Source organism: Erinaceus europaeus, chromosome 23 (assembly GCF_950295315.1).
Source record: "Erinaceus europaeus chromosome 23, mEriEur2.1, whole genome shotgun sequence".
NCBI lineage: Eukaryota > Metazoa > Chordata > Mammalia > Eulipotyphla > Erinaceidae > Erinaceus > Erinaceus europaeus.
The window spans coordinates 12,102,394-12,130,020 of record NC_080184.1 but is presented as its reverse complement, the minus strand read 5'-3'; the positions used below and the strand labels follow the sequence as shown (position 1 = coordinate 12,130,020).

General features: G+C 53.7%; 2 protein-coding genes across 5 annotated transcripts; one reads left to right on the top strand and one right to left on the bottom strand.

The window, feature by feature from the left end:
* Positions 1–566: 566 nt before the first annotated feature.
* On the top strand, positions 567–12,177 carry KRI1 (KRI1 homolog). 2 transcript variants are annotated; one of them, XM_060181720.1, is made up of 19 exons: positions 567–717; positions 826–896; positions 1,743–1,848; positions 3,064–3,166; positions 3,401–3,455; positions 3,595–3,641; positions 4,114–4,210; positions 4,301–4,378; positions 5,168–5,301; positions 5,526–5,652; positions 5,750–5,845; positions 5,925–6,095; positions 7,904–7,979; positions 8,071–8,159; positions 8,259–8,391; positions 8,524–8,654; positions 10,963–11,027; positions 11,100–11,198; positions 11,360–12,177. In XM_060181720.1, the coding sequence occupies exons 1-19, from the start codon at positions 624–626 to the stop codon at positions 11,688–11,690; spliced, it is 2,103 nt and encodes a 700-aa protein (XP_060037703.1). In that variant the 5' UTR covers positions 567–623; the 3' UTR covers positions 11,691–12,177. The 2 variants fall into 2 exon arrangements, with proteins under 2 accessions (XP_060037703.1, XP_007526096.1); XM_007526034.3 differs by having other exon boundaries at positions 3,592–3,641.
* On the bottom strand, positions 11,788–22,570 carry ATG4D (autophagy related 4D cysteine peptidase). Of its 3 annotated transcripts, none has more exons than XM_060181721.1 (10): positions 22,227–22,570; positions 20,471–20,554; positions 20,157–20,330; positions 18,852–19,107; positions 18,703–18,767; positions 14,408–14,538; positions 14,030–14,108; positions 13,877–13,953; positions 13,668–13,760; positions 11,788–12,382 (listed from the first exon to the last, which is right to left on the bottom strand). In XM_060181721.1, the coding sequence occupies exons 1-10, from the start codon at positions 22,420–22,422 to the stop codon at positions 12,197–12,199; spliced, it is 1,341 nt and encodes a 446-aa protein (XP_060037704.1). In that variant the 5' UTR covers positions 22,423–22,570; the 3' UTR covers positions 11,788–12,196. The 3 variants fall into 3 exon arrangements, with proteins under 3 accessions (XP_060037704.1, XP_016045040.2, XP_016045039.2); XM_016189554.2 differs by having other exon boundaries at positions 13,668–13,787; positions 18,885–19,107; XM_016189553.2 differs by having other exon boundaries at positions 13,668–13,787; positions 22,227–22,569.
* Positions 22,571–27,627: the final 5,057 nt, after the last annotated feature.

Genomic DNA, 27,627 nt, shown 5'->3' with positions numbered 1-27,627 from the left:
GGTTGGTTGTTTAAAGGTCAGGGGAGACAGCATCATGGTTCTGCAAAAAGATTCTCATGCATTAGCCTTCAACGTCCCAGGTTCAATTCTTCCTATCACCCTGAACCAGAGCTGAGCAGTGCTCTGGCAAAAAAAGAAAGAAAGAAAGAAAAAAAGTCTGCATTGGGGAGGGAAGGATCGGGAAAGTTGTTTTTTGGGGGGTTGGGGTGGGGGTAGAGAGACTTGGGGGAGCTTGGGGAGGGCTCCCTTGGGGAAAGCGGCGCTGGGTGGGGCCGCGGTTGAGGCAGGAACGGAAGGGAGGCAGGAAACCGCGAGATGGAGTAAGGGCCCCCACCCCGCTCCAGATGTCAGCTGGGTGCCGGGAGCCCGGTGGGTGGGGGCCCCACCGCAGTCTTCCCCGTAGAGGCGGAACCTTCGGGGTGTGGGGGGTGGCGGGGACTGCGGTCACATCGGCCCAGAATCCGGAAACACCGCGGAGGGGCGGAGCTTCGGGAAGCCACGCCCTCGACAGCGAGGCGGGGGCGTGGCCCGCTGCTGGCGGGGGCGTGGCCGTCTCGGGACCACGCCTTCTTCCGGGTGGTGGCGCCGCGCGCGCGTGCGCAGTAAGCCCCGCCGCCGCCGCCATGTCGGAGCCGCGCGGGACGTCGCCGCTGCGGGTCAACAGAGCTTTCGCGGCGCGCTACGGCCGCTACCGGGAGCGCGAGGAGCTGCAGCGGCGTGAGCGCGGGGTGGGGGGCCGGGTGTGCACGGGGGTCGGGGCACTGTCTGGGGGGGGATCCCGCACCCCGCCGGGCTGACCTGGGGGGCCCCCGCTGTGCCCCGCAGTGAAGGATCGTTACGGGGACCCCGACGGTGGCGACTCCAGCTCCGAGTCGGACTCCAGCGACGAGCAGCCGGTGAGGCCCCCCGATTGCAGGACACCCCCCCCAAACCCGCTCTCTGCACCCCTTCCAGACCCTCCGCCCCCCCCCCCCACCGTTGCTGGACCCACCACGGATTTGGGGCGCCTCCGAGCCCCCCATCCACCTCCCTGCACCCCCAGTTTCTCCCTAAGGCTGAATAGACCCCCGATCCCTGTGCCCCGAGCTCAGGGGGGGACTGACAGCAGCACCTTCCTAAACCCGGGGGGGAGGGCTGGGGGGCCCCAGTCCTCGCCGGCCCCATGCACCCCACGATCTCATGAGGCTCATCGGTGTCTGGGTTCCCCCCCCCCGAGGCAGACACGTGGTGGGTGGGGAGCACCCCGCCCCCCCAAATCAGCCCCGACCCAGCTCCTCCTCTGTCCACGTGTCCACCCGCCCAGGTGTCAGGGCTCCGCGAAACAACCCCACTTTCCAGCTGAGACTCCCCATCACTGACTCCCTCCCTTCTGCTGTGTCACCTCCCCCCCCTCAAAATAAAAACACACTTTTCTCCTTCCCTAGGAACTTTTCTCTTTCATTTTTTTTCTTTTTTAATATTTATTTATTCCCTTTTGTTGCCCTTGTTGTCTTGTTGTGGTTATTATTGATGTTGTTATTGATGTCGTCCTTGTTGGATAGGACAGAGAGAAATGGAGAGAGGAGGGGAAGACAGGGGGAGAGAAAGACAGACACCTGCAGACCTGCTTCACCACCTGGGAAGCGACTCCCCTGCAGGTGGGGAGCCGGGGTTCGAACAGGGATCCTTAGGCCGGTCCTTGTGCTTTGCGCCACCTGCGCTTAACCCGCTGCGCCACCGCCCGACTCCCCTTCCTTCCCTAGGAATTTGACCCCCAGCAAGAGCGGGACTTTTACCGGACCCTCTCTCTGTTGAAGAAGAAGGACCCCCGGATTTATCAGAAAGATGTCACCTTCTATCAGAAAACAGGTGTGTACAGCCCTGCGCCCCCTCCACCCCGCCATTCTCCCTCCACACCTTCTTTTTCTCCATGGGGGCCGGCGGGGCGGACGCCGGAGCTGTCAACTATTGCTTTTCTAAAGACTTCTTTTGGGGGAGTGAGGGTACATAGCATAATCGTTCTGCGAAAAAAGACTTTTTTAATTCCTGAGGCTCTGAGGTCTCAGGTTCAATCCCCAGCTCCACCAGAAACCAGAGCTGAGCAGGGCTCTGGTCGATTTCTGTGTCTTTCTCTTATTAAAGTAAATAAAACGTGGAGACTGGGCGATGGCGCACTGGGTTAAGTGCATATAATAATAGGAAGCGCAAGGACCAGCGTAAGGATCCCAGTTCGAGCCCCCAGCTCCCACCTGCGGGGGTGGGGGGGGGAGGATCACTTCACAAGTGGTGAAGCAGGTCTGCAGGTGTCTTTTTATGTATTTGTTTATTTAGTATTGGGTGGAAACAGAAATTGACAGGGGAGAGACAAAAGAGATACCTGCCCCTCCTGCTTCACCACTCCTGAAGCTTTCCCCCTGCAGGTAGGGACCAAGGGCTTGAACCTGCGTCCTTGTGCCAGTGTTGTAGTGTGTGCGCCACTGCCTGGACCCCAGGAGTCTTATCTTTCTCTTCCTTTATATACGTATATGTGTGTGTATATATATATTTTTTAATTTTCTCTTTTGTTGTCCTTGTTGTTTTTCATTGTTGTTGTAGTTGTTATTGATGTCATCATTATTGGACAGAACAGAGAGAAATGGAGAGAGGAGGGGAAGACAGAGAGGGGGAGAGAAAGACAGACACCTGCAGACCTGCTTCACCGCCTGGGAAGCGACTCCCCTGTAGGTGGGGAGCCGGGGGCTCGAACTGGGATTCTTATGCCGGTCCTTGCGCTTGGCGCCACATGTGCTTAACCTGCTGTGCTGCCGCCCGACTCCCAAGGAGAGTCTTTTTATAAAACTATTATGTTGTCTACTCAGCCCAGAACTTTTCTTGTTAGATTCATTTATCTGTAGAGAGAGAGAGAGAGAGAGAGACAGACAGACAAAGAGTATCATTTGACATGTGATTCTGAGGATGGAACTTGTGCCCTCATTGGGCAGAGCAGCTGGAACAGGTGGCTGAGGCAGGAGCTGGGGTGTGTGTGTGTGTGTGGGGGGTGTTGTGATTTTGTGTGACCACTCTGGGTGGGAGGGGCACCCACAGCCTCGTCCTCAGAGAGCGAAGAGGAGCCGGCAACCGGGAGACCCAAGGTGCGGCCTATGTACCTGAAGGACTATGAGAGGAAGGTCATCCTGGAGAAAGAAGGGTGAGCACCACGTGAGCAAACCAGCCCTGAACCCAGGCGCCATGTGGGAGGTGCCGCGGCACCAGGGGAGACTCCCGGGCTGTGGTAGCCCTTCTCTTGTCCCTCGATTCAAATGTGAAAGAGACAAACTGGGGGAGTAGTGGGCCACAGCTCCCCACACGTGTGGAGACAGAGCCTGGGCTCCCCTCCCCCCCAGGGGATAAGTGTGACACCCCGACTTCTTTTCTGACACAGCAAATATGTGGATGAGGAGAACTCTGACGGGGAGCCTTCCAATGAGAGACTCGAGGTGAGCGGGGTGGCGACTGGGGGATGGGGTAAGGAGGTCCAGGGCCAAGCCTCGAGTCCATGTCTGTTTCTTCTTTTTCTTCTCCTCCTCCTCCTCATCTCTTTCTCTCTTCCTCCCTCCCTCCCTCCCTCTCCAGCAGGCCTTATCCAAGAGTTACGTGGAAGAGCAGAAACAGCTCAAGGAGAGGTGAGCTGGGGCTGGAATTGAGCGTGTGTGTGTGTGTGTGTGTGTGTGTGTGTTCTAATTCAGCTATGTTTCATTCTGCCAAAGAACTGGAGGAAAGGCTGTCCGTAGTCCTTGCGCTTAGTACTAAGTGTACTGAACTGGGTACACCGCCACCTGGCGTACCTTGAGCCCTTAAGCTTTTCTGAGTTGGTTTACACGCTTTCAGTTATTTATTTGTTCCTTGGATCCAGTAAGACAGAGAAACTGAGAGGGGGGAGAAGGGAGACAGAGAGAGAGAGAAAGGCAGCCATACCTGCAGCCCAGCTCCACCACTTAACAGTTTCCCCCTGCAGGTGGGGATGGGGGAGGGGGCTTGAACCTGGATCTTTGTGCTGAATTGAGTGGGCGGGGCATCCTGGGGGCAGAGGTGAGTGTGTGTGTGTGTGCCTGTCCTGAGCTCTGTGTCCCCCCCCCACACACACACACACCCCAGTTTCCGGGCCTTTGTGGAGGACAGCGAGGGCGAGGACAGTGCTGGGGAAGGCGGTTCGGGCTTGCTGCAGATACGCACCAAAAGCAGAGAGGAGAAGGTAGGCGTGTTGTTCCCCAGCCCCTGCCCCCCCATCCCAGGGCCTGGAACTGGGGGATCCTCAGCACGTCATCTTTCCTTCTCGCCCCAGGCCCAGGAGGACGCAGACTATGTGGAATGGCTGAAAGGGCAGAAAGAGATGGCTAGTGCCGACGGGCTGGCAGAGCTGGTGAGTCCCCAGCCCCTGCTGCAGGGACCCACCATCTCTGCGCTGTCTTCTCCAGCTTTCTTGATTAGAGGGAGAAAGAGAGAGGGAGAGAGAGGAGGAGAGAAGCGGAGCCTCCCTCTGGCACACGTGCTGCTGGGGATAGAACCCAGGACCTCACGCTTGGGAGTCTGACAATTTATTATCCATTGCGCTCCCTCTGGGACCACTCTTAATTACTTTGTAAGCAGATAACTTATTTTATTTTTAAAATTTTTAAAATTTATTATGTAATTTCCCTTTGGTTGCCCTTGTTGTTTATCATCGTTGTTGTTATTATTGTTGTTAGGTAGGACAGAGAGAAACAGAGAGAGAAGGGGAAGATGGGGGGTGGGGGGGAACAGACACCTGCAAACCTGCTTCATCTCCTGTGAAGCGACTCCCCTGCAGGTAGGGAGCTGGGGGCTCGAACCAGGATCCTTATGCCCCCCTTCTTTGTGCTTGGCACCATCTGCGCTTAGCTCACTGTGCCACCGCCCGGCTCCCAGCAGATAACTTATTTTCATAGAGCCAGAAATTGAGAAAGGAGGTTTGGGGGCACGCATGCACTTGCTAGAGAGAGAGATAGAGAGAGACACCTGCAGCTCTGCTTCACCGTTCATGAAGCTTCCCCCCTGCAGATGGGGACCAGGGACTTGAACCCAGGTCCTTGTGCGTGGTGACATATACTCTACCGTGTGTGCCACTACCGCCTGCCTCCCCTTCCCCACCCCAATCTGACTGGGAGGTCCATCCACACCCCCCTTTCTTCAGACCCACCTGAAGGAATTCTGGAATGACCCGGAACTAGATGAAGGCGAACGCTTCTTGCGAGATTACATTCTCAACAAGGGCTACGAAGAGGAGGAAGATGAAGGCGATGAGGAGGAGGAGGAAGGGGAGGAGGGGTGAGTGGCCCAATGCTCAAGCCCCCCCCCACATACATACACACGCCCACCCCAGTGTGGACTGCCCCCCAGACTGACCCCAGCTCCCATCCTGGCCGCCCCACAGGGCATCCCTACCTCAGTTGCTTTAATTTGGCAAAAGCAGGAAGCGCCGGGTGGGCTCAGAGGCATGTCCCAGCCCCATCATGACTCCTCCCCTTCCTGGTGTCCCCTTCTGTCCCCAGGGTCCCTGGGCCCCCTGTCCAGCTGGCTGTGGACGACTCCTCGGATGAAGGCGAGCTGTTCCTGAAGACACAAGAAGACTTTGAGCATAAATACAACTTTCGCTTCGAGGAGCCTGACTCAGCCTCAGTGCGTGGCCAAGAGTAGGAGCCCAAGGCTGCCCCCCCCCCAACCCAGGCTCTCCCCCAGCCCCAAATCACACCTATCATCCCCTCCTCGTACCCAGGTCAAGACATACCCAAGGACCATCGCTTCTTCCGTGCGGCGGAAGGACGAACGCAGGAAGGAGCGGAGGGAGGAGACGCGGGAACGCAAGAGAAGGGTAAGTGCAGGGGGTGCCCCTGGGAAAGGGGAGACCCCCCCAGGCTACAGGCCATCCCTGAACTCTCCCCACTTCACAGGAGAAAGCCAAGAAACAAGAGGAGCTGAAACAGTTGAAGAATCTGAAGAGGAAAGAGATTGTGGCCAAGCTGGAGCGCCTGCGGCAGGTGACAGGAAACAAGACGCTGGGGCTGGAGGTGGCTGACCTGGAAGGGGACTTCGACCCTGAGCACCACGACCAGCTCATGCAGGTGGGGACTCCTTGATCCGCTGCAACCTTGCTGGGGGCATATTTAGCTGTTTCTGAACATGAGAGAGAGATTGGGGGGGGAGAGAGGCAAGCAGATCTTTCCTCTGGCACAGGTGATGCTGGGGCTGGAACTCAGGATCTCAGGTGGGAGAGTCCAGTGCTTAATCTGCTGTGCCCTTCTCCCAGAAGAGGAGGGGCTCCTGGTTCCACCCGCCATGGGGCTCCCTGGGTGCTGTGCCTGGTGCTGAGAGAGGAGAGACCCCACAGCCCTGCCCACCCTGCATGGGGCTCCCTGGGTGCTGTGCCTGGTGCTGAGAGAGGAGAGACCCCACAGCCCTGCCCACCCTCCATGGGGCTCCCTGGGTGCTGTGCCTGGTGCTGAGAGAGGAGAGACCCCACAGCCCTGCCCACCCTCCATGGGGCTCCCTGGGTGCTGTGCCTGGTGCTGAGAGAGGAGAGACCCCACAGCCCTGCCCACCCTCCATGGGCTCCCTGGGTGCTGTGCCTGGTGCTGAGAGAGGAGAGACCCCACAGCCCTGCCCACCCTCCATGGGGCTCCCTGGGTGCTGTGCATGGTGCTGAGAGAGGAGAGACCCCACAGCCCTGCCCACCCTCCATGGGGCTCCCTGGGTGCTGTGCATGGTGCTGAGAGAGGAGAGACCCCACAGCCCTGCCCACCCTCCATGGGGCTCCCTGGGTGCTGTACCTGGTGCTGAGAGAGGAGAGACCCCACAGCCCTGCCCACCCTCCATGGGGCTCCCTGGGTGCTGTGCATGGTGCTGAGAGAGGAGAGACCCCACAACCCTGCCCACCCTCCATGGGCTCCCTGGGTGCTGTCCATGGTGCTGAGAGAGGAGAGACCCCACAGCCCTGCCCACCCTCCATGGGGCTCCCTGGGTGCTGTGCAGGGTGCTGAGAGAGGAGAGACCCCACAGCCCTGCCCACCCTCCATGGGCTCCCTGGGTGCTGTCCATGGTGCTGAGAGAGGAGAGACCCCACAACCCTGCCCACCCTCCATGGGCCTCCCTGGGTGCTGTGCATGGTATTCCAATGTGATACCGATACTTAAAATCCTGGGCCTCAGGCATGAACAGTTCCATTGCTTCTGGGCTACTTTTTCATTCAGATGGAGAGAGAGGGAGAGGGGGAGGCAGAGAGCTCAACCCCAGCACTGTTCCATCTCAAGATGCAGGACCTGTGATGGGATAGCGTGACTTCTACTTTTTCTAAAATAAAGAGAGCTGGGGAGACAGCACAGTGCTTCTGCAAAGAGCCTCTCCTACCTGAGGCTGTGAGGTCCCAGGTTCAATCCCTAGCACCACCAGAAGCCAGAGCCGAGTAGTATTTTTTTGTCATGTCTCTAGTCTTTTCTGTTAATTTTTTTTAAATTATCTTTATTAACTTATCAGAGACAGCCAGAAATTGAGAGGAAGGGGGTGATAGAGAGAGAGACACCTGCAGCCCTGCTTCACCCCTTGCAAAGCTTCCCTCTGCCGGTGGGGGCTGAGGGCTTGAACCTGAGTCCTTGTGCGCTCAACCAGGTGCGCCACCACCGCCTGGCTCCTCGTCTTTTCCTTTTACTCGTCTTGTATCTAGAGAGAGAGACACTAAACCAAAATGCAAAAGAAAGAAAATGAAATACCGAATGCAGGAAACAGTCCCAGAGGGAGTCCGTGCTAGCACTGAGGTCCCACCCACGGCAGGTCCTGGGCCCAGAGCCAGTGGAGGAGGGATGTGGAGGGGGCACTGGGGAGCCATGAGAGGTGCTGGAGGGGTAGCAGCCTGGGTGGAAACTGGGTGATTCTGCAGAAGTGCTTCGGGGATGATTACTACGGTGCGGAAGAGGAGGAGAAGCCACAGTTTGAAGACGAGGAAGGTCTGGAAGGTGAGCCACCCCCCCTCCCAGTACCCTGGTCTGGAAGGAAGGGGAACCAGGGTCCCCCACCAGTCACCCCTCTGCCTTCCCCCAACGCCAGATGACTGGAACTGGGACACATGGGCGGGGCCCGAGCCGGCTGATACCTGGAACCAGCCCGAGCTGCACTGCGAGGACCCCGACTTCAATGTAGGTGGTCCTTTAATGAGTGGGGTTGGGGGTTTGGGAGCCCCAGGACCCCCCACCCAGAGCTGGCCTGACAGCAACACACCTACCCTCCCCCTGCAGATGGACGCGGACTACGACCCCAGCCAGCCACCACGGCGGAGGAAGGCGTTCGAGGCCCCTGCCACAGGGAAAAAAACCCGCAAATCTCGCTTCGCTGAGGCTGTGGGACGGGAGAAGCCCGTTTTCGAACCCGGTGAGGACAGCCCCCCTGCCCCGGAGGTGGCAGGGAGAGGACGGGGGTGGGGGCGGCGTCGACCTTCAGCACAGCCCAGGCAACCCAGCTCGCTCTGTCTCTCTTGCTGCCCTGCACCCCCCGGCTGAGCAGGGGATAAGACGTTTGAAGACTACTTAGACGAATACTACCGTTTGGACTACGAGGACGTCATCGATGACCTGCCGTGTCGCTTCAAGTACCGCACTGTGGTGCCCTGTGACTTTGGGCTCAGTACCGAGGAGGTGGGATTCCAAGGGTGGGGTGGGGGTGGGGCAGTTTCACACAGTCCTTTGCGTCAGTACCCCACTTCCCCACACTCCCAGCCCAGCCGACCTGGGGGTGTTACTCTTATTCTAAGAGAGACCAGAGCCTCAGGCAGGAGTCTGTTTGCAGAGCCATGATCCTATTCCTATTGCCTACGTCCTGTGTTTTTTTTTATTTCTAAAAACTCTTTACATATGTGGCATTTACTCATATTATTTCTCTTTACATATGTGGCATTTAAGTCTTACTCTGTTTTTAAATGTTATTTTTAGAGATAGAGAGACACGGACACCTGCATCCCTTTTTCACTACTCGTGAAGCTTTCCCCCTGCAATTGGGGGCCAGGGGCTTGAACCCCCGTCCTTGTGCACTAGAATGTGTGCATTGAATCAGGTGTGCCACCACCTGGCCCCATTGGCATTTGTTAATTATTATTTTTAATCCAGAGCCCTGCTCTACTCTGGCTGCTGGTGGGGCTTGGGACCTCAGAGCCTCAGGTAGGAGAGTCTCTTTTCAGACTGGCTATGGAAGAATGGCAAACGCTAGAAGAAGAAGCATTCTGTTATCTACCCCCTTATGGTAATTTAAAAAAAAAATTTGCCTCCAGGGTTATTGCTGGGGGCTCAGTGCCTGCACTATGAATCCACTGCTCCTAGAGGCCATTCCCCCCCCCCTTTTGTTGCCCTTGTTGTTGTAGCCTTGTATTGTTGTTGTTGATGTCGTTTGTTGTTGGATAGGAGAGAAATGGAGAGAGGGGAAGACAGAGGGGGAGAGAAAGACAGACACCTGCAGACCTGCTTCACCGCCTGGGAAGCGACTCCCCTGCAGGTGGGGAGCCGGGGGCTCGAACCGGGATCCTTATGCAGGTCCCTGCGCTTTGCTCCACGTGCACTTAACCTGCTGCGCTACTGCTGGACTCTTTTTTTTTTTTTAAGATTTCATGAGAGAAAAATGGAAGCAGAGCCTTCCTTTACTGTGATGCCAGGGATCCAACTTGGGACTTCATGCTTGAGTGTCCAGTGGAACCTGGGTTCAAGCCCCGGCACTGAATAAATGGTGAAATTGTGGTCATTTCACTCTTTGACATTAAACAGTAATAGGAAGGGACCAGGCAGTGGCGCACCCAGTTGAACGTACATGCTATTGTGCACAAGGACCCAGGTTCGAGTTCCCCTGTCCCCACCTACATCAGGAAAGCTTCATGAGCAATGGAGTAGGGCTGCAGGCCTATCTCCCCGTCTCTCAATTTCTCTCCCTAAAAAGTGCTGTTGACATTTAAAGAAAAAATTTAGAAAACATTTTTTAATATAATTGAAAAAGTGTATTAAAAATTATATATGTGGGGGAGTCGGGAGGTAGCACAGCGGGTTAGACACATGTGGCGCAAAGCACAAGGACCGGCAAAAGGATGCCGGTTCAAGTTCCCGGCTCCCCACCTACAGGGGAGTCACTTCACAGGCGGTGAAGCGGGTCTGCAGGTGTCTATCTTTCTCTCCCCCTGTCTTCTCCTCCTCTCTCCATTTCTCTCTTTCCTAACAATGACAATAATAACTACAACAATAAAATATATATATGTGGGAGGGATGTCCCCTTCCCACACCCCATGCGGGGGTCCCCAATTGGTGAGACCCCCTCCATGCCGGGTGGTATGTCTCAGCTTTACAGAAAGAGTAGAAACATCAATATACATCCCCAGGGCTCTGGGAGGGGGACGCAGCAGATAATGCCCAACCTCTTAGCATGAGAGATCCCCACCATCGTATGTGCCAGAGGGAGACTCTGCTTCTTTCTCCCTGGTTATTAAATAATAACTTAAAAAAAAAAAAAAAAAACAGGGCCAGAGGGAGAACTCACTGGGAGGGTACACGCCTCGCCGCGTATCTACCCCCAAGCAAGTTCCATGCCCTGGCACCACATGGGAAGTCCTGAAAGTACCAGAGGAAGCTTTGCTGTCTGTCCACCCCCAACCCCCACTCCTCTAGCTAAACGAGTCAACCCAGGAGCAGTGAAATTACATATCAGCCTTTTGAGCTGGGGGTGCTGACTAGCTCAGAAATGATAGGGCGCCCACCCACGCCCCATGCAGGGTCCCCAATTAGAATCAGCAGTCCATCTCCTTTGTTGACTCTTGAGTTTTCCCAAGGGACAAATGCTAGAAGAAGTGAGACACCCCCCCCCCCCGCCACCCAGTGCTGGGTGCCATTAGCGACACCCCAGTTTTGATGAATGAGGTGACATGACCGTGGGGGTGTCCCACCCCCCCACCCCCCCCGTCTCCCCTTGCAGATCCTGGCTGCAGATGACAAGGAGCTGAACCGCTGGTGTTCCCTGAAAAGGACCTGCATGTACAGGTGGGTGGGGAACAGGCACAGGGGTGGGGAGAGCACCCCCTCTCCCCAGTCCTGAAGCCCGGGTCCCTGCAGGTCAGAGCAGGAGGAGCTGCAAGACAAGAGGGCCTACAGCCAGAAGGCCCAGAACACCTGGAAAAAGAGGCAGATCTTTAAGTCCCTTTGCCCTGAGGAGTGAGTATCCCGGGCTCCTGAGGCTGGGCTTGGTTTCCTGGGGAGCCTGGGGTGGGGGTGGGGTCACTTACCCTCTCTGGGCCTGTTTCTGTATTTGTATAAACGGGTGGGGGAGGGCATGGGGGGCACCACAGTTGAGTCCTGACTTTGCTTCCTTCCAGAACAGAGATGCCCCCAGAAGCCCCTGGGAAGCCACCAAAGGACCAAGACAAGGCAGGTCCAAAGGCCCAGCTGCCTGCTCTCGACGGAGCCTGCCGGAAAAAGCGGCCCCGGCCTGAGAGCCCCCCTGCCCAGGGAGAGGAGCCCCCAGAGGCAGCCAGCCAGAAGCCAGCAGCCCCCCAGAGGCGGAGGAGGGGCAAGAAGGCTCGCCTCCTGGGCCCCACAGTGACCCTGTCGGGTCGGGAGTTCAGCCACCAGCGACTGCAGGCCTTTGGCCTCAACCCCAAGCGTCTGCACTTCCGGCAGCTGGGCCGGCAGCGGAAGAAGAAGTGACTCCCAGGCAGCCCCTAAACTCCAGGGTGCAGGCCCCCCCATACATCCAGCTCCGGTGTATCTTGGGCACTGCAGTTGGTAGGCACCTGTGGCCATGTTTTTGAGGTCAAGTCACTCAGACGGCTTTATTAGAACATCCCCAGCAGTCCAGTGTCCCCTCCCACAAGCCACCAGCCCTTAGCAGGACAGGGATGACAGGGCCAAAAAGAGTCCCAGGCAATCCAGTGCAAAACTACAGTACTTGAATCAGGCCCTGAGTGGGTGCCTGGAAGCCTGCATCCCTGCCTTGCCCTATTGGGGGGGGGGGGTGGGTGGGCAGTGAACAGATGAGGGAGTCCCATGGCCTCTAACCCCCTCCTGGTGGGTCTCCTGGATTCCTGTGTCCAGGGAAGGAGCTGGAAGACAAAAAAAATCCTATCACCACCAGAGTGCTAGCTCCCACACCCAGAGTAACATAAATAAAAAAAATAAATAGTGTGGTATCTTCTCCCCCCCTCCCTATCCCTTTATAAAAACACGAAGTCCTCCGAACTTGGGCGCTTGGCTCTGAGGAGCCGCCCTGCACCACCAGGGAGCCGGCTGGTAGGCGGGGAGGGCTGTGAGCTGAGGTCATCCAGGCCATGGTCCTGAGCGTGGCCCTCGGCCAGTGTGAACATGGGGTACCTCTCCGAGGCAGAGGAGGAGTTGAGGACCTGGGGGTGAAGGAGAGAGGGTGCTTACTCTAGGGTCTGTCCTACCGCTTCCTGATTCACACACACACACACCACCCGCACACTATAAAGAAGCGACTAGCTAGACGGCAATCTTGGCTATCCAGCTACATAACTGAGAAGGCCAGGCTGGCTTTGCTTGAACTGTGTCCAGAGAGGCCACCTCTTGCCACCATGAGGACAGTGGACCCAGGAGTATAGAGCAGCCCACACCAAGGCGTTTAGTTCATGCCTATGTTCTCCTTCAGTCAGCTGCATCTGGGCACTGAGACACTAGGCTGGGCCAGAGAGACAGTTCAATGGGTAGGATAGGTCCTCCACATGCGTGGGAGGGAGCTCTGGATGCTATGGTATCTGTCTAAATGGAAACTTGGACGGGCTAGCAAAATAGCTCACTTGGATAGAGTGCTGCTTTGCCATATGCAACGGTTCTAGGCTGGCCCCCACTGCATTAAAGGGAGCTGTGGCCTTTCACTCTGCCTCTCAAAAATAGAGGGCTGGTGACATAGCGGAAAGAATTCCTAATCTGTGGTCCGAGAGGCGGCACAATGGATAAAGCATTGGACTCTCAAGCATGAGGTTCTGAGTTCAATCCCCGGCAGCACATGTACCAGACTGATGTCTGATGATCTCTCTCTTCCTCCTATCTCACTAGTAAATAAAATATTAAAAGAAAGAAAAAAACCTTTCATTTCTAAGGCCTTAAGGTCACAGGTTCAATCCCCAGTACCACCAGAAGCTACAGTCAGACGGGTGGGGCTCTGGAAAAACAAAAATTGGCCCAGAGTCTTAATCCTGGCTCCATAAATACATGATAAACATACACACCCAAACCAGATTGTGGGCTGGGATGTAGCTCACCTTGTGGAGTGCACACGTAAGTATGACATGAATGAAAGACAGGAGTCCCTAGCAACATGGCAGCACCATGCATGGGGGGGATTGAGGAGGGGGCTTCAGAAGTGGTTGGGCTGTGCTTTGTTCTCTAAGTAAGTCTGCCAGAAGTGAGTGGTGGCCTACACAAGGCCTCAGGCAACTAAACCAAAGATTGTGCAGCTGGCGAAATAGCTTAACTGGCAGAATACGAGGCTTGCATGCCCAAGGCTTCTAGTTCTACACTTGGTACCGCATGTTTCACAGTGGTGATAACTTCCTTTCTCATATGAAATTGTCTCTCAGATGTCATGATTATCAATCCTGATTCTGAGCAGAAGCCTGGAAGCAGCCTCCATACCCTGCCCTGGGCCTCCCAGAATTCCTTGCTCACCCGGGTCAGCTCCAAGCAGAGCTTCTCAAACTCCTTCCTGTCTCTGGCGTAGAAGCCCAGGGTGCAGCTTGGGTCCATCTTAGTGAAGGCCATCTTGCGGGGGGAGGTGCAGTGGAATGACTGGAGGGCAGGCAGAGCAGGGGAGCTGAGGGGTTGCCCCGGCTGCTGTCACAGGTTCCCCCAACCCCACCCGGGGCTCTCAGGCTCACCTCCAGGGGGAAGTCAGGTTGACTGACATCCACCGTGGGCTGGCAGTAGTGTGGGTCCAGGTAAAGCAGGAAGTCATCTGCAGGGATAAAGGTGTGAGCGGGGGCAAGGATGGGGGTACAGGGAGGGCGGGTATCGGGTGTGGGGGGGCATACCCTGGTAGCCGACGAAGTAGAGTGAGTGGCGTGGCTTGCCTCCCATGATGCCCAGGCACAACTCTGAGCGTAGCAGCTCCTGGGGGAAGGAGGAGAGTGAGCAGAGGTGAGGACCTGGGGCAGGCACCCTCATTCAGTCACTCCACAAATACCGAGGACTGACGTATGGCAAGCCAGGGGGAGATGACAAGAGAACAAAACCAGCTGAGTTCTGTTGTGTTCAATCCACCAATGGATCTTGGAAATAAAAGCCTTCAAACAAAAGACACAAGGTACCACTGCAGAGGGAATCCAGGAGGGAGATCCTGGCTTCTCTCTCTCCCTAACCTAAGCACCTGCAAAGTTCTGAAAGGTTCTGGGAGGTCTAGTGGAACCTACCTTCACACAGGGCACGTACATGGGGTTGAGAGTCTCCCCGCCCAGTCGCACGGGCACCAGGATGACCACGGCCTTCCATTCGGCACTGGGATCTGGCCAGGACACTAAGCGGGCCACGTCTGCCTTGTACACTGCAAGGGGACAAGGGGGTGACAGTCACTTCAGCTTCCTGGAGACCCTGAAGGCAGTCCCAAACTTCTAGAAGGGTGACATTAAAAGCCAGGAGGAGGTGGGGAGTCCTCAGCAAGATGGATCAGAAAGTGGGTCCCTGGGGTCATGGACATGGGCAGGGGCCAAGATCTTGAACTTGAACTGGCTAGTCCCAAGGAGGGGGAGATATTCATTCCTCTGAGTGCAGTGGGCAGGGAGCTGTGTGGGAATTCCTAGTTCTTCTCAAAAATGTGCAACTTTACTTACTCATGGGGCCGTCTCTGCCACCGACCCATCTGTTAAGAGCCTGTCTACAATGAGGCGAGGTGGTGGCGTACCTGGTGGAGTACACACGTTAACGTGCCCAATGCCTCGGGTTCAAGCCCCTGCTCAAGGAGAGAGCTTCTCAAGCAGCCTCTCTCCCTCTCTATCTCCCCCTTCCCTCTCAATTTCTCTGTCTCTATCCATGATAAATAAATTAAATAATAATAAAAAAGAATCAAGACTACACTGATGGGAGATTAAGTGTAGCTGATTATATATATTAAATATTTCTTCCCTTTTGTTGCCCTTGTTTTATTGTTGTAGTTATTATTGTTGTTATTGATGTCGTCATTGTTGGATAGGACAGAGAGAAATGGAGAGAAGAGGGGAAGACAGAGAGGGGGAGAGAAAGACAGACACCTGCAGACCTGCTTCACCACCTGTGAAGCGACTCCCCTGCAGATGGGGAGCTGGGGGCTCGAACTGGGATCCTTACGTTGGTCCTGGTGCTTTGTACCATGTAAGCTTAACCCGCTGAGCTACCGCCCAACTCCCATGCAGCTGATATTTAAGGTTGCCTTTTGATGTGACCTGCACAATCCTGAGAGGGTGGTACCACGATTAATCCATTACTTTAAATTTATAGCTTGGATAATTGTATGAAGGCGTGCAAGTTCCCAGATATGAGCAAATTCACGGTTACGTAATCTTACCCCAACACTATATAATTGTATCAGACGGTATCTACTTCTGAATGGAAATATACATTCTAAATAGCTAAAGGACATAAAATGTATGAGGTCTAGTGTTGGGTTTGCGGGCGTGAGGTCCCGAGTTCCATCCCTGGCATCACGTGTGCCAGAGAGAGGTTCTGCTTCTCTCTTTTATTTATTTTTTATTATTTATTGGATAGAGACAGCCAGAAATCAAGAGGGAAAGAGGTAACAGAGACGGAGAAGGACAGAGAGACACCCGCAGCCCTGCTTCACCACTGGCCAAGCTTTCCCCCTGCAGGCGGGGACCAGGAGCTCGAAGCCAGGTCTTTGTGGCACTGTAATATGTGCGCTCAACCAGACCACTACTTCTCTCACTTTTTAATTATTATTTTTAGTTGTTTTTATTAATATTTTATTTTTTAAATATTTATTTTTATAGTTTTTTAAAATTTATTTATTTTCCCTTTTGTTGCCCTTGATGTTTTTCATTGTTGTTGTTGTTATTGCTGTCGTTGTTGGATAGGACAAAGAGAAATGGAGAGAGATGGGGATGACAGGGAGGGGGAGAGAAAGACACCTGCAGACCTGCTTCACCACTTGTGAAGCTTCCCTCCTGCAGGTGGGGACCAGGGGCTTGAACCTGGATCCTTTAATTATTACTTTTATTCTTTCCTTATTTGATAGGTAGAAAGAAATTGTGAGAAAAGGGGGAGTAAGACACACACACACACACCTGCAGCCTTGTTCCACCATTCCTGAGGCTTCCCTCTTGCAGGTAGGGACCGGGGATTGAACCTAGGTCCTTGGTCATGGTAATATGTATGCTCAACCGTGTGCCAAGCACGTCCTGGCCCCTTTCTCCCCCTTTCTCCCCAATGAAGAAATAAATCCCCAAACATTCTAAGATACAACGTAGGTGACCACATAATTAGAGGGTCAAAGACATACTGTTAATTTGTGACTGGCGCAATTACATAATGACCAACTCTGTAATTACTGACTTCACTAGGAAAGATGTTTGTCTGCGTGAGAATGAGGAGTTGTTTGTTGAGGATTTATTGCCCTGGGCCACATTTTCTCATTTGGAAAGAGACACAGAGGCAGAGAGAGAACTACCACGGTGCCAGAGCTTCCTCTACTGCCATGGTCCCTGACATGTGGTGCTGGCTCCAGCTTGGGCCGTGTGAGTGGGAAGGCCAGAGCACCACTCAGTGAACTACTTCACCAGCCCTGCCACTAAGGATAAGCATATACAATTACGTGTATGTGCATTTTAAGACTTGTTTATTTTTGCATTTCCCTTATCGGATAGAGGCAGAGAAAAATTGAGAAGGAAGGGGGAGATAAAAGAGTGAGAGCAAGAGAGAGAGTGGTCTGGGAGGTGGCGCAGTGCATAAACCATTGGACTGTCAAGTGTGAGGTCCCGAGTTCAATCCCCGGTAGCACATGTACCAGAGTGGAGGTATGGTTCTTTCTCCTTCTTTTTCTATTATTTTTTTAATTCACAGTGACAATGTTTTTTGTTTGTTTTAATTATCTATTTATTTATAAGATAGAGACAGCCAGAAATTGAGAGGGACGAGAAGCTAGAGATTGGAGAGACACCTGCAGCGCAATTTGCTTCACTACTCACAAAGGTAACGACAGGGGGATCGAACCTGGGTCTTTGCACACTGTAATGTGTGCACTCAACCAGGTGCACCACCACCTGGCCCCATAGTATCTTTCTATAATAATTAAAATCTTAAAAGGAGAGGGACAGGGAGAGGGAGAGAGAGAGAGAGAGAAAGAGATACGTTTTACCTCTCCTGAAGAGTCCCTCTTGTAGGTGGGGAACGGGAGCCTTGAACCCAGTCTTTGAGCATAGTAATGTGTGTGCTCAACCAGCTACGGCACCACCCCGAGATTTATTCACTGATGACAGAGCGAAAGAGAGGTAGAGAAGGAGAGAGAATCAAACTATCACCCAGCATCTAACACGCAAAGCCGGGGATTGAACTCAGGACCTCAAACTTAATCCAATGTGGCACTTCCTGGGCAGAAACCATTGACGCCGTAAGGATTGATCTACTCGGTTAGTGGTGGTTGCTCTCAGTTGAAAGCATGTGTTACTATGCACAAGGACCTAGGTTCAAGCCCCTGGTCCCCACCTACAAGGGGAAAGCTTCATGAGTAGTTAAACGGTCTCTCTGTCTCTCTCCCTCTCTATCTCCACCTCCCCTTACAATTTCTGTCTCTATCCAATATTAAATAAATTTTTAAAAATGAAAATAAATAAAAAATATACATATTTTTTAAAAATACAGGGTTTGGGAGATAACATTATGGTTCTGCAAAAGACTTTCCTGCCCGAGGCTCTGAGGGTCCCAGGTTCCATTCCCGAGCACCACCGTCAGCCAGAGCTGAGCAGAGTTTCTGGTGTCTCTCTCTCACATTAAAACTATTTAAATTACGGGGTCAGGCGGTAGCGCAGTGGGTTGAGCACACGTGGCGCAAAGAGCAAGGATCAGCATGAAGATCCGGGTTCGAGTCCCTGGCTCCCCACCTGCAGGGGAGTCGCTTCCCAGGCGGTGAAGCAGGTCTGCAGGTGTCTGTCTTTCTCTCCCCTTCTCTGTCTTCCCCTCCTCTCTCCATTTCTCTCTGTCCTATCCAACAACGAACATCAACAACAACAATAACAATAACAACCACAACACAGCTACAACGACAAAGGCAACAAAAGTGGGGAAAAGATGGCCTCCAGGAGCAGTGGATTCATGGTGCAGGCACTGAACCCCAGCAGTAACCCTGGAGGCAAAAAAAAAAACACAACTATTTAAATTAAAATGAAAAATAATTGCTATTAGGGTTGGCAAAATGGCTTACTTAGACAACAAGACCCAGGTTTGAGCTCAGCCCCGTTGTGGCTTTGCCAGGGTTGGTCTCTTTCCCTCTCTGTCTCTGTCTCTCTCTCTCTCCCTTTCAGCTGCAGGGAAGTTTCAGCTGTGACACAGTGCTGCCGGTGTCTGTCCTGCTCTGTGTCTCCCGCTTTACTTGTCCCTCTCTCCGTATATGTGTGGTGGGGAGGACCCCAGCACCCTCAGCTGTACCCTGTACCCCAGAACTCACCACAGCCTGAAAGGGGGGGCCAGGTCGGCCCTTGTCCTCAAGCCCCGGCCCTCTCACCTATGCAATCCTGTGACACATAGACCACCAGACGAGACAACTCCGGGCTGCTCTCCACGGCTTTCCTGGGGGTACAGAGGGGCTGGCCTGAGTGCCTGGGGGTCCTCATTGGCTCCTAGCTGCCCCCACCCTCAGGGAGGGGCATTCACCTGAGTATGTGGGACACCAGGGACGGCCCGTACCAGTCTCCTGCCTTTTTGCCCGAGCTGCGGCCCAGCTCCACCAGCCGGTGGAGGCCGAGGGGAGCCTGGGGCTGGTCAGCAAACCAGGACACGACCTTCCGGTGATTCTGTTCCTGCTCTGGGGCGCCTGGTGTCCAGCACGGAGGTAGCAAGTGGCCAGGCCCCCAGTGGAGAGAGGCTGCTTCTGGGGGGCCAGGGCCTGTGCCCTGATTCCATGTCCAGTCTGGCAGACAGAGAAGAAAGGGGTGACCAGGGTCAGAAGTGGGGGAGGTGGGTGGGGCAGTGGACGATTCACTCTTGTTGACTCCTGCTTCCAAAGCAATTATCTGTACTTTTTTATTTTATTTTATTTTTGAGAAAGATGCAGAGAGACACACACAGAGAGAAACCCCAGAGCACTGCTCAGCTCTGGTTTATGTTGGTGTGGGGGGATTGAACCTGGGACGTAGGAGCCTCAGGCACAAGAGTCTGTTTGCAGAACCATTATGCTGTCTCCCCCATCCAATTATCTGTACTTTCTTTCTTTTAAAATATTAATTTATTCCCTTTTTTAAATTATTATTGCAGTTATTATTGATATCGTCGTTGTTGGATAGGACAGAGAGAAATAGAGGAGGGGAAGACAGAGAGGGGAGAGAGAAAGACAGACACCTGCAGACCTGCTTCACCGCTTGTGAAGCGACGCCCCCTGCAGATGGGGAGCCGGGGGCTCGAACCGGGATCCTTCCGCCTGTCTTTGTGCTTTGCGCCATGTGTGCTTAACCCACTGCGCTACCGCCCGACTCCCTATCTGTACTTTTTAGATAGCACGCTCTCTCCCTTTCTCGCATTCTTTTTTCAACTTAATATATGTATACATTTTGGACAGAGGCAGAAATTAAGAGGGGACAGGGAGACTAGGAGAAAGGGGGGGGGGAAGAGAGAGAGATGGCGCTACTGCACTGCTTATGCAACTTTCCCCCTGCAGGTGGGGACCAAGGGCTTGAACCTGGGTCCTTGAGCACTGCAATGGGTCCCATTTCTCTACTGTTTGTGCCTCTTTCCCCACGGTACGAGGGAGAGAAAACTCAGTTCCCACTTCCATGAGAAAAATGGGGGGGGGGGGGAGAGAGAGAGAGAGAAAGAAAGAACCAGACATCACTCATCACGTGTACAGCCACGGATCGAACTCAGGACCTCGTATTTGAGAGTCTTAATGCTTTGTTTGCTGCGCCACCTCCCGGACCACTTGGGCCTCTCTCTAGCCCCTCCGGAGCCCCCCTCCCCACTCACCTCGGGGTAGCAGGTGCAGCAGGAGGCTCTGAGCTAAGAGCATCTGTCCGCTGCGGAGCATACACCCCCAGCCGCAGTCCGACGTCAGGCTGCCCCCGCCTAGAGGTGGGAAGTCTCGGCGGTAGGTGAACCACAGGCGAGATGAGAAGTCCCGCTGGAAACGTTGGATCTCCCCTGGGGGAACATGGGACGGATGGACAGACAGCTTGTTAGCGGTCACCACCAGGGATTGGGGCGGGGGGAGGGCAGAACCTCCGGCAGGCAGCCCCATGCAGCCCCCCAAACCCCCCCCCCCCAGCAAACACACACATCACCTTCGCTATCAAACCGGTAGCGTCGCCCACAGAGATGCAGGGTGGAAATCTTGCTGAAACTGGTTCTGCTTTTGACCGTCCAACCTGGGGGAGGGTGGGGGAGCTCAGACTTGAACTCAAGACCCTCCCCCCCATCTGTGAGATGGTGACCAGCCTAACTACTTGGGGAGCAGGGGGGTGGGGGGCCAGCTCTGGGAAGAAACAGAAATCGAGAGGGAAGGGGGAGAGAGATAGTGAGAGAGACCTGCAGCACTGCTTCAATGCTTGTGAAGCTTTCCCCCCTGCAGGTGGCGGCTGGGGGGCTTGAACCTGGGTCCTTGTGCACTGTAGTGTGTGCGCACTCAGCCGGGTGCACCACTGCCTGGCCCCGATCAGCTTATCTTCTTTATTTATGAGTGAGAGCAACCCAGAGCCTCCCTCTGGCACATGCGATGCTGGGGATCGAACTCAGGAACTCGTGCCTGAGAGTCCAGTGCTTCATCCCTTGCGTTCCTTCCTGGGCAGCTAAGGTGAGGTCTCTCACTGAACCCACTCCGTAAACTCTTTCTCCGCCTCCCTATCTGCTGCTGAGTGTAGCTGAATTCAGTCAACTGCAGAGTCTCGCTGTCTCCACTTCCCAGAGGCAAAAGGTGAGAAGCTGAAGGCCGGGGAGACAGCACAGTGGCTCTGCAAAAAGACTCTCCTGCCCGAGGCCCTGAGGTTCCAGGTTCAATCTCTGGCACCACCATCAACTAGAGCTGAGCAGGGCTCTGGTTGTGTGTGCCTGTCTGTCTGTCTCTTATTCTTTCCCTGATTCTCTTTTCATTAAAATACTAAAAAAAAAATAATGTGGCTGGGTGGTGGTACACCTGCTTAAGCGCACATGTTAAAATGTGCAAGGAACCAGGTTCGGGCCCCCAGTCCCCGCCTGCAGGAGGAAGTTTTTAGAGTGGTGAAGCAGTGTTGCAGGTATCTCTTCCTCCCTTTTAAGTGCAGGTGCTGCAAAACAAAAGGACCAGAGTAAGGATCCTGGTTCGAGCCCCCGGCTCCCCACCTGCAGGGAAGTCGCTTCCCAGGCGGTGAAGCAGGTCTGCAGGTGTCTATCTTTCTCTCCCCTTCTCTGTCTTCCCCTCCTCTCTCCATTTCTCTCCGTCCTATCCAACAACATCAACAATGGCAATAATAATAACCACAACGAGGCTACAACAACAAGGGCAACAAAAGGGGGAAAAATGGCCTCCAGGAGCAGTGGATTCATGGTGCAGGCACTGAGCCCCAGCAATAACCTTGGAGGCAAAAACAACAAATGAATCTATATAGTAAATAAAAGAAAATTAAGAGGGGGGGTGACCACCTGAAGCTGATTCCAGTTGGCTGATTCCTGTGCCCGTTTCCAGTCTTAATAGGTAAATAAAGTCTTTTATTATTTTTTTAAATTTACTTTTCCCTTTTGTGGCTCCCAATAAATAAAAGTTTTAAAAGCAGAAGGGGAGGGCAAAGAAGCTGAGATCCGGATCCAAGATTGCAGGGGTGGTGGGAGGGGACACCTTCCCCGCGGTGACCCTGGGCAGGGCAACAAGGGCAGGACGGAATGGAGGTGGGGAGGGTCGCACAGGTAGGTGACAGCAGGTGTGACGCAGGGGAGGCGGGGCCTCTCCCCTAGGCCCCGCCCACACACCCAAGCCCCGCCCGCTCTGTCTAAGCCCCGCCCCCAACCTGGAGCGCGCGATCGCACCTGGGAGCCCGGAAGCCCCGGCGGGACCCACCCCCTCCTCACCGTACTTGACGTTGTTCCAGGCCGTCAGCACTTTCGCCTTGAACTTGTCCACCTCGTCCGGCTCCCCGGGGGCGGCGGCAGGTGGCCCGACGGCTCCGGGGGGACCCCGACTGGAGGGCTCCCGGGGTGCGCGGGGCTTACGGGCCTCGGGGCTGCCGCTGCGGTACTGTGCGGCGGCGGGGGACACGGAGTGCATGGACGCGCGGGGCAGGGGGCGCGCCCCGAAATCTGGAGGGCGCTACTCCGCCCCCGGCGCCACGGCCAGACCCCCGGATACCGCTCGCGGCGCCCTCACGGCCGCCATCTTCGCCGCCCGGGACCCGGGGAGGGGAAGTAGGCGGGGTCTCAATCAGGCCACGCCCCCTGGCGGTCGTCCCGGCGCGCCGCACTCGGCTTATCGCAGCGCGCAGGCGCGCCAGCCCCCCCCCCCCCCCCCCCCCCCCCCGCGTAGGACCCTTATCAGTAGCCGCTGAATCCAGAAGCCCGTCTCTGGCCACGCCCCCTGTATGGCCACACCCCTCGACGTCACTCGTCCCGCCCATAGAGCGTGCTGGCCACGCCCTTTAGCAGACTTAATCCCGCCTACTGACGGCCCGGCGTCAAAATGGCCGCGCCGAGAGGCACGTCCCCCGGCCGCATCTTACGTCATCATGGCCGCGCCCAGAGACGCCTCTGACCACGCCCCTTGCGTCATCATGGCCGCGCCCACAGACAGCTCCTGGCCGCCCCTCGCAGCCCCGCAGCTGGGACCCTGGGCCTCCCTCTCCTCCCCGCCTCTTTCTACCCCTCCCACACTCTTCCCCGTTATCTTTTCTTTCCATTTTCCCCTCCCCCGCCTTTTCTCTTTCTTTTTTTTTTTTTTGTTTTAAAGAATTTCTTTACTTGTGAGAAAGAAAATCGATCCAGACATCGCTCTGGTGTATGTGCAGCCGGGGATTGAACTTAGGACACTTCATGATTTAGAGTCCAGTGTTTTATCCTCTGCGTCATCTCCCGGTCCACCCTTTTTTTTTTTTTAATAGTTCTTTTTTTAAAAAATTTAAAAAAAAATTTATTTCCTTTTGTTGCCCTTGTTTTATTGTTGTAGTTGTTATTGCTGTTGTTATTGATGTCGTTGTTGGCTAGAACAGAGAGAAATGGAGAGAGGAGGGGAAGACAGAGAGGGGGAGAGAAAGACAGACACCTGCAGACCTGCTTCACCGCCTGGGAAGCGACTCCCCTGCAGGTGGGGAGCCGGGGGGCTCGAACCGGGATCCTTATGCCGGTCCCCGCGCTTTGTGCCACCTGCGCTTAACCCACTGCGCTACCGCCCGACTCTCCTTTAATAGTTCTTTTAAAATTTTTATTTATTTTTATTTTTTCCTCCAGGGTTATTGCTGGGCTCGGTACCTGCACCATGAATCCATCGCTCCTGGGGGCCATTTTCCCCCCCTTTTGTTGCCCTTGTTGTTGTAGCCTCGTTGTGGTTATTATTATTATTACCATTGTTGATGTTGTTCATTGTTGGATAGGACAGAGAAATGGAGAGAGCAGGGGAAGACAGAGAGGGGGAGAGAAAGACAGACACCTGCAGACCTGCTTCACCGCCTGGGAAGCGACTCCCCTGCAGGTGGGGAGCCGGGGGCTCGAACCCGGATCCTTCCTCTGGTCCTTGAGCTTTGCGCCACATGCGCTTAACCCACTGCACCACCGCCTGATCCCCAGTTCTTTTAAAATTTTATATTGTCTTTATTATATTTTTGGATAGAGACAGCCAGAAATTGAGAGACAGAAGGAGGAAGACAGACAGACAGAGACGCCTGTAGCACTGCTTCGCCACTCGTGAACCTTTCCCCTTGCAGATGGGGACTGGGAGCTTGATCTCCCGTGCTTGTACATTGTAATGTGTGTGTTCACACCCGGCCCAGTCTTCTCTCTTTCCTTTCCCTCGATTCCTTCTCTCCACCAGCCGTCACACTGCCCCTTCCTCCCCAAGACTCACCCCTCTGGGCCTCAGTTTCTCTCAGGAGTCAAAGGAGGGTAGGCAAAACAGCTCACCTGGGAAGATGCATGTTAGGCCATTGTGCCATAGGCTCTACCCCTTTGCCTCCCACGGCACTGGGGGATGCTTAGATGCTGTGGCTTCTGTCTCTAGTGCAGGTTCTTTCTCTAAAAAATATTGTTATTTTGCCTCCAGGGTTATCACTGGGGCTCAGTGCCTGCACTACAAATCCACTGCTCCAGAAGGCCCTTTTTTCCCCCCATCTTGTTGCATTGGTGGTGGTGGTGCTGTCATTGTCCTTGTTGGATAGGACAGAGAAACCGAATGAGGAGGGGAAGACAGAGAAGAGGGAGAGAAAGATACCTGCAGACCTGCTTCACTGCCTGTGAAGCAACTCCCCTGCATGTGGGGAGTGTGTGTGGGGGAGACTCGAATCTGGATCCTTACGCTGGTCCCTGCTCTTTGTGTCATGTGCGCTTAACTCATTGTGCCACCGCCCGACCCCCATGAATGAAAATATTTTTAAAAAGAAAGAAAAGGAAAAAAAATGCCAAGAAGCAAGGGGGGGGGAGCCTTCATAATAGTGCTGATGAAAAGATGTACACAAATTCGACTTCCGGAGGCGGAGCTACGAGCAGCAGATCGCTTTCTCTCCTCTCCTCTCCTCTGCTGGATCAACTAGGAATACCAGAGGAGACCACCCGGACCGAAACAGGACAGGACTAGAATGACCACAGAAACCCAGTAAATCACCCGTTCCAGGTGTCATCAGGATGCCGGCCAGACTTCCCTGGATTGAAGACCCCACCAATGTGTCCTGGAGCTCAGCTTCCCCAGAGACACACCCTACTAGGGAAAGAGAGAGGCAGACTGGGAGTATGTTGACCAGTCAACGCCCATGTTCAGCGGGGAAGCAATTACAGAAGCCAGACCTTCTACCTTCTGCAACCCTCAATGACCCTGTGTCCATGCTCCCAGAGGGATAGAGAATGGGAAAGCTATCGGGGGAGGGGGTGGGATATGGAAATTGGGCGGTGGGAATTGTGTGGAGTTGTACCCCTCCAACCCTATGGTTTTGTTAATTAATCCTTTCTTAAAAAAAAAAAAGTGAAAAAAAAAAAGAAAAGATGTACACACACACACAGAGTATTCTTCCAAAAAAGGAAGAAAAATGAAAAAAGAAAGTCCAGTGATTTATCCACTGTGCCAAAAAAAAAAAGAAAGAAAGAAAGAAAGAAAGAGAAGAAAAGTGGCCTGGCAGTGACAAACTTGGTTAAGGGAAAACATCACAGGGCCTGGTGGTGGCACATCTGGTTAAGTACATGTATTACCATGTGCAAGAACCCAGGTTCAAGACCCTGGTCCCCACCTGCATGGGGAAATTTTCACAAGCAGTAAAGCAGGTCTGCATATGTTGCTCTCTCCCTCTCTATCTGTCCCTCACTCTCAATTTCTAGTCTATCAAATAAAAATTAATAATAATAATAATAATAATGCATACACCACAGTGTGCAAGGACCTGGGTTCAAGCCCCTGATCCCTACCTAGGGAGAAAACTTCAAGAGTGGTTAAGTAGGACTAGGCCTGCAGGTGTCTGTCTCTCCCCTATCACCCTCTCAATTTCTTTCAATTTCTTTTATTTTTATTTTTATTTATTTATTTTCACTTCAGGGTTATTGCTGTGGCTCGGTGCCTGCACTACGAATCCACTGCTCCTGGAGGCCATTTTTCCTATTTTGTTGCCCTTGTTGTTGTGCTTGTTGTAGTTGTTATTGTTGTCATAGCTGTTGTTGTTGGACAGGACAGAGAGAAATGGAGAGAGGAGGGGAAGACAGAGAGGGGGAGAGAAAGATAGACACCTGCAGACCTGCTTCACCGCCTGGGAAGCGACTCCCCTGCAGGTGGGGAGCCGGGGGCTCGAACCGGGATCCTTATGCCCATCCCTGCGCTTTGCGCCATGTGCGCTTAACTCGCTGCGCTACCGCCCGACTCCCTTTCTTTCTATTTCTATTCAATAATGAATGAAAGAGGTTTTTTTTTTTTTGCCTCCAGTTATCGCTGGGGCTGGCTCAGTGCCTACACTACGAATGCACTGCTACTGAAGGCTATGCTTTCCTTTTTGCTGCCCTTGTTGTTTATCGTTGTTGTTATTGTTATTATTATTGCTGTTGTTGTTGTTGGATAGGACAGAGAGAAATCAAGAGAGGAGGGGAAGACAGAGAGGGGGAGAGAAAGATAAACACCTGCAGACCTGCTTCACTGCTTGTGAGGCATCTTCTTTGCAGGTGGGGAGCTGGCGACTCAAACCAAGATCCTTACACCGGTCCTTGCACTTTGCAGGATGTACACTTAACCCACTGCACCACCGCCTGCCCCCCATGAATGAAAGTATTTTTAAAAAGAAAGAAAAGGGGGGAAAATGTCAAAAAGTAAGGGTGGGGGGGGGAGTCTTCATAATAGTGCCGATGAAAAGAAGTACACTCACGCACAGAGTATTCTTGCTCATAGAAAACTTCAGAAAATGTCTTCTGGGGGCTGGAGGACTTGGTTCAACAGATAAAATATCTGCTTTCAAGTGAGAGACTCACTGGGTGGGTTCGAGTCCAGGCACCAAAGGAAAAAGCACGGAGGACACAAACAAGTAGAACTCGCTGGATGGACGGGTGCCTCTCCCTCTCTCTCTTAGAAAAAAAAAATGCAACATCATCCTTAGTCATCAAAAGCTACTCTGGGGTGGGGAGCAGTGAGAGGGAGGGGCTGGGAATATTCCAGAGGACACAGGGTGTGGTGTTGGGGGTGGGGAGAGGAGGGGTGTGATGTGCCTTGATTTGGGGATCTTGGCTGGGCCCCAGGACCCCAGGACTAAGCTGGTGTGGTTTTTGTTTTACGTCAATTGCGTTTCCAGAGGACTATCAAAAAGTTGACATTTCTGGGGGTATGGAACTACTGCGAATGCCCATGTCCAGTGGAGAAGCAATTACGGAAGCCAGAGCTCCCACCTTCTGCACTCCATAAAAATGTCTGGTTCAGGAACCCACACATGTTACAATGTGCAAGGACTGGGGTTCAAGCCCCCGTGCCCTGCAGGGGGAAAGCTTCTCAAATGGTGAAGCAGTATTGCAGGTGTCTCTCTGTCTGTCTCCCACTCTGTCACCCCCTCCCTCTCAATTTCTGGCCGTCTCTATCCAATAAATATATAAAGGTAATATAGCTTAAAAAAAAAAAGTTTGGTCCATGCTCCCAGATGGATAAAAAATAGGAAAGCTTCCAATGGAGGGGATGAAATATGGAAATATGGTGGTAGGAATTGTGTGGAATTGTACTCTTATGCTTCAATCTTGTCAGTCATTATTAAATCAATTTAAAAAAATTAACATTTTAGGAGTTGGTTGGAGGAAGGTTGCCCAGAACTACTGAAAG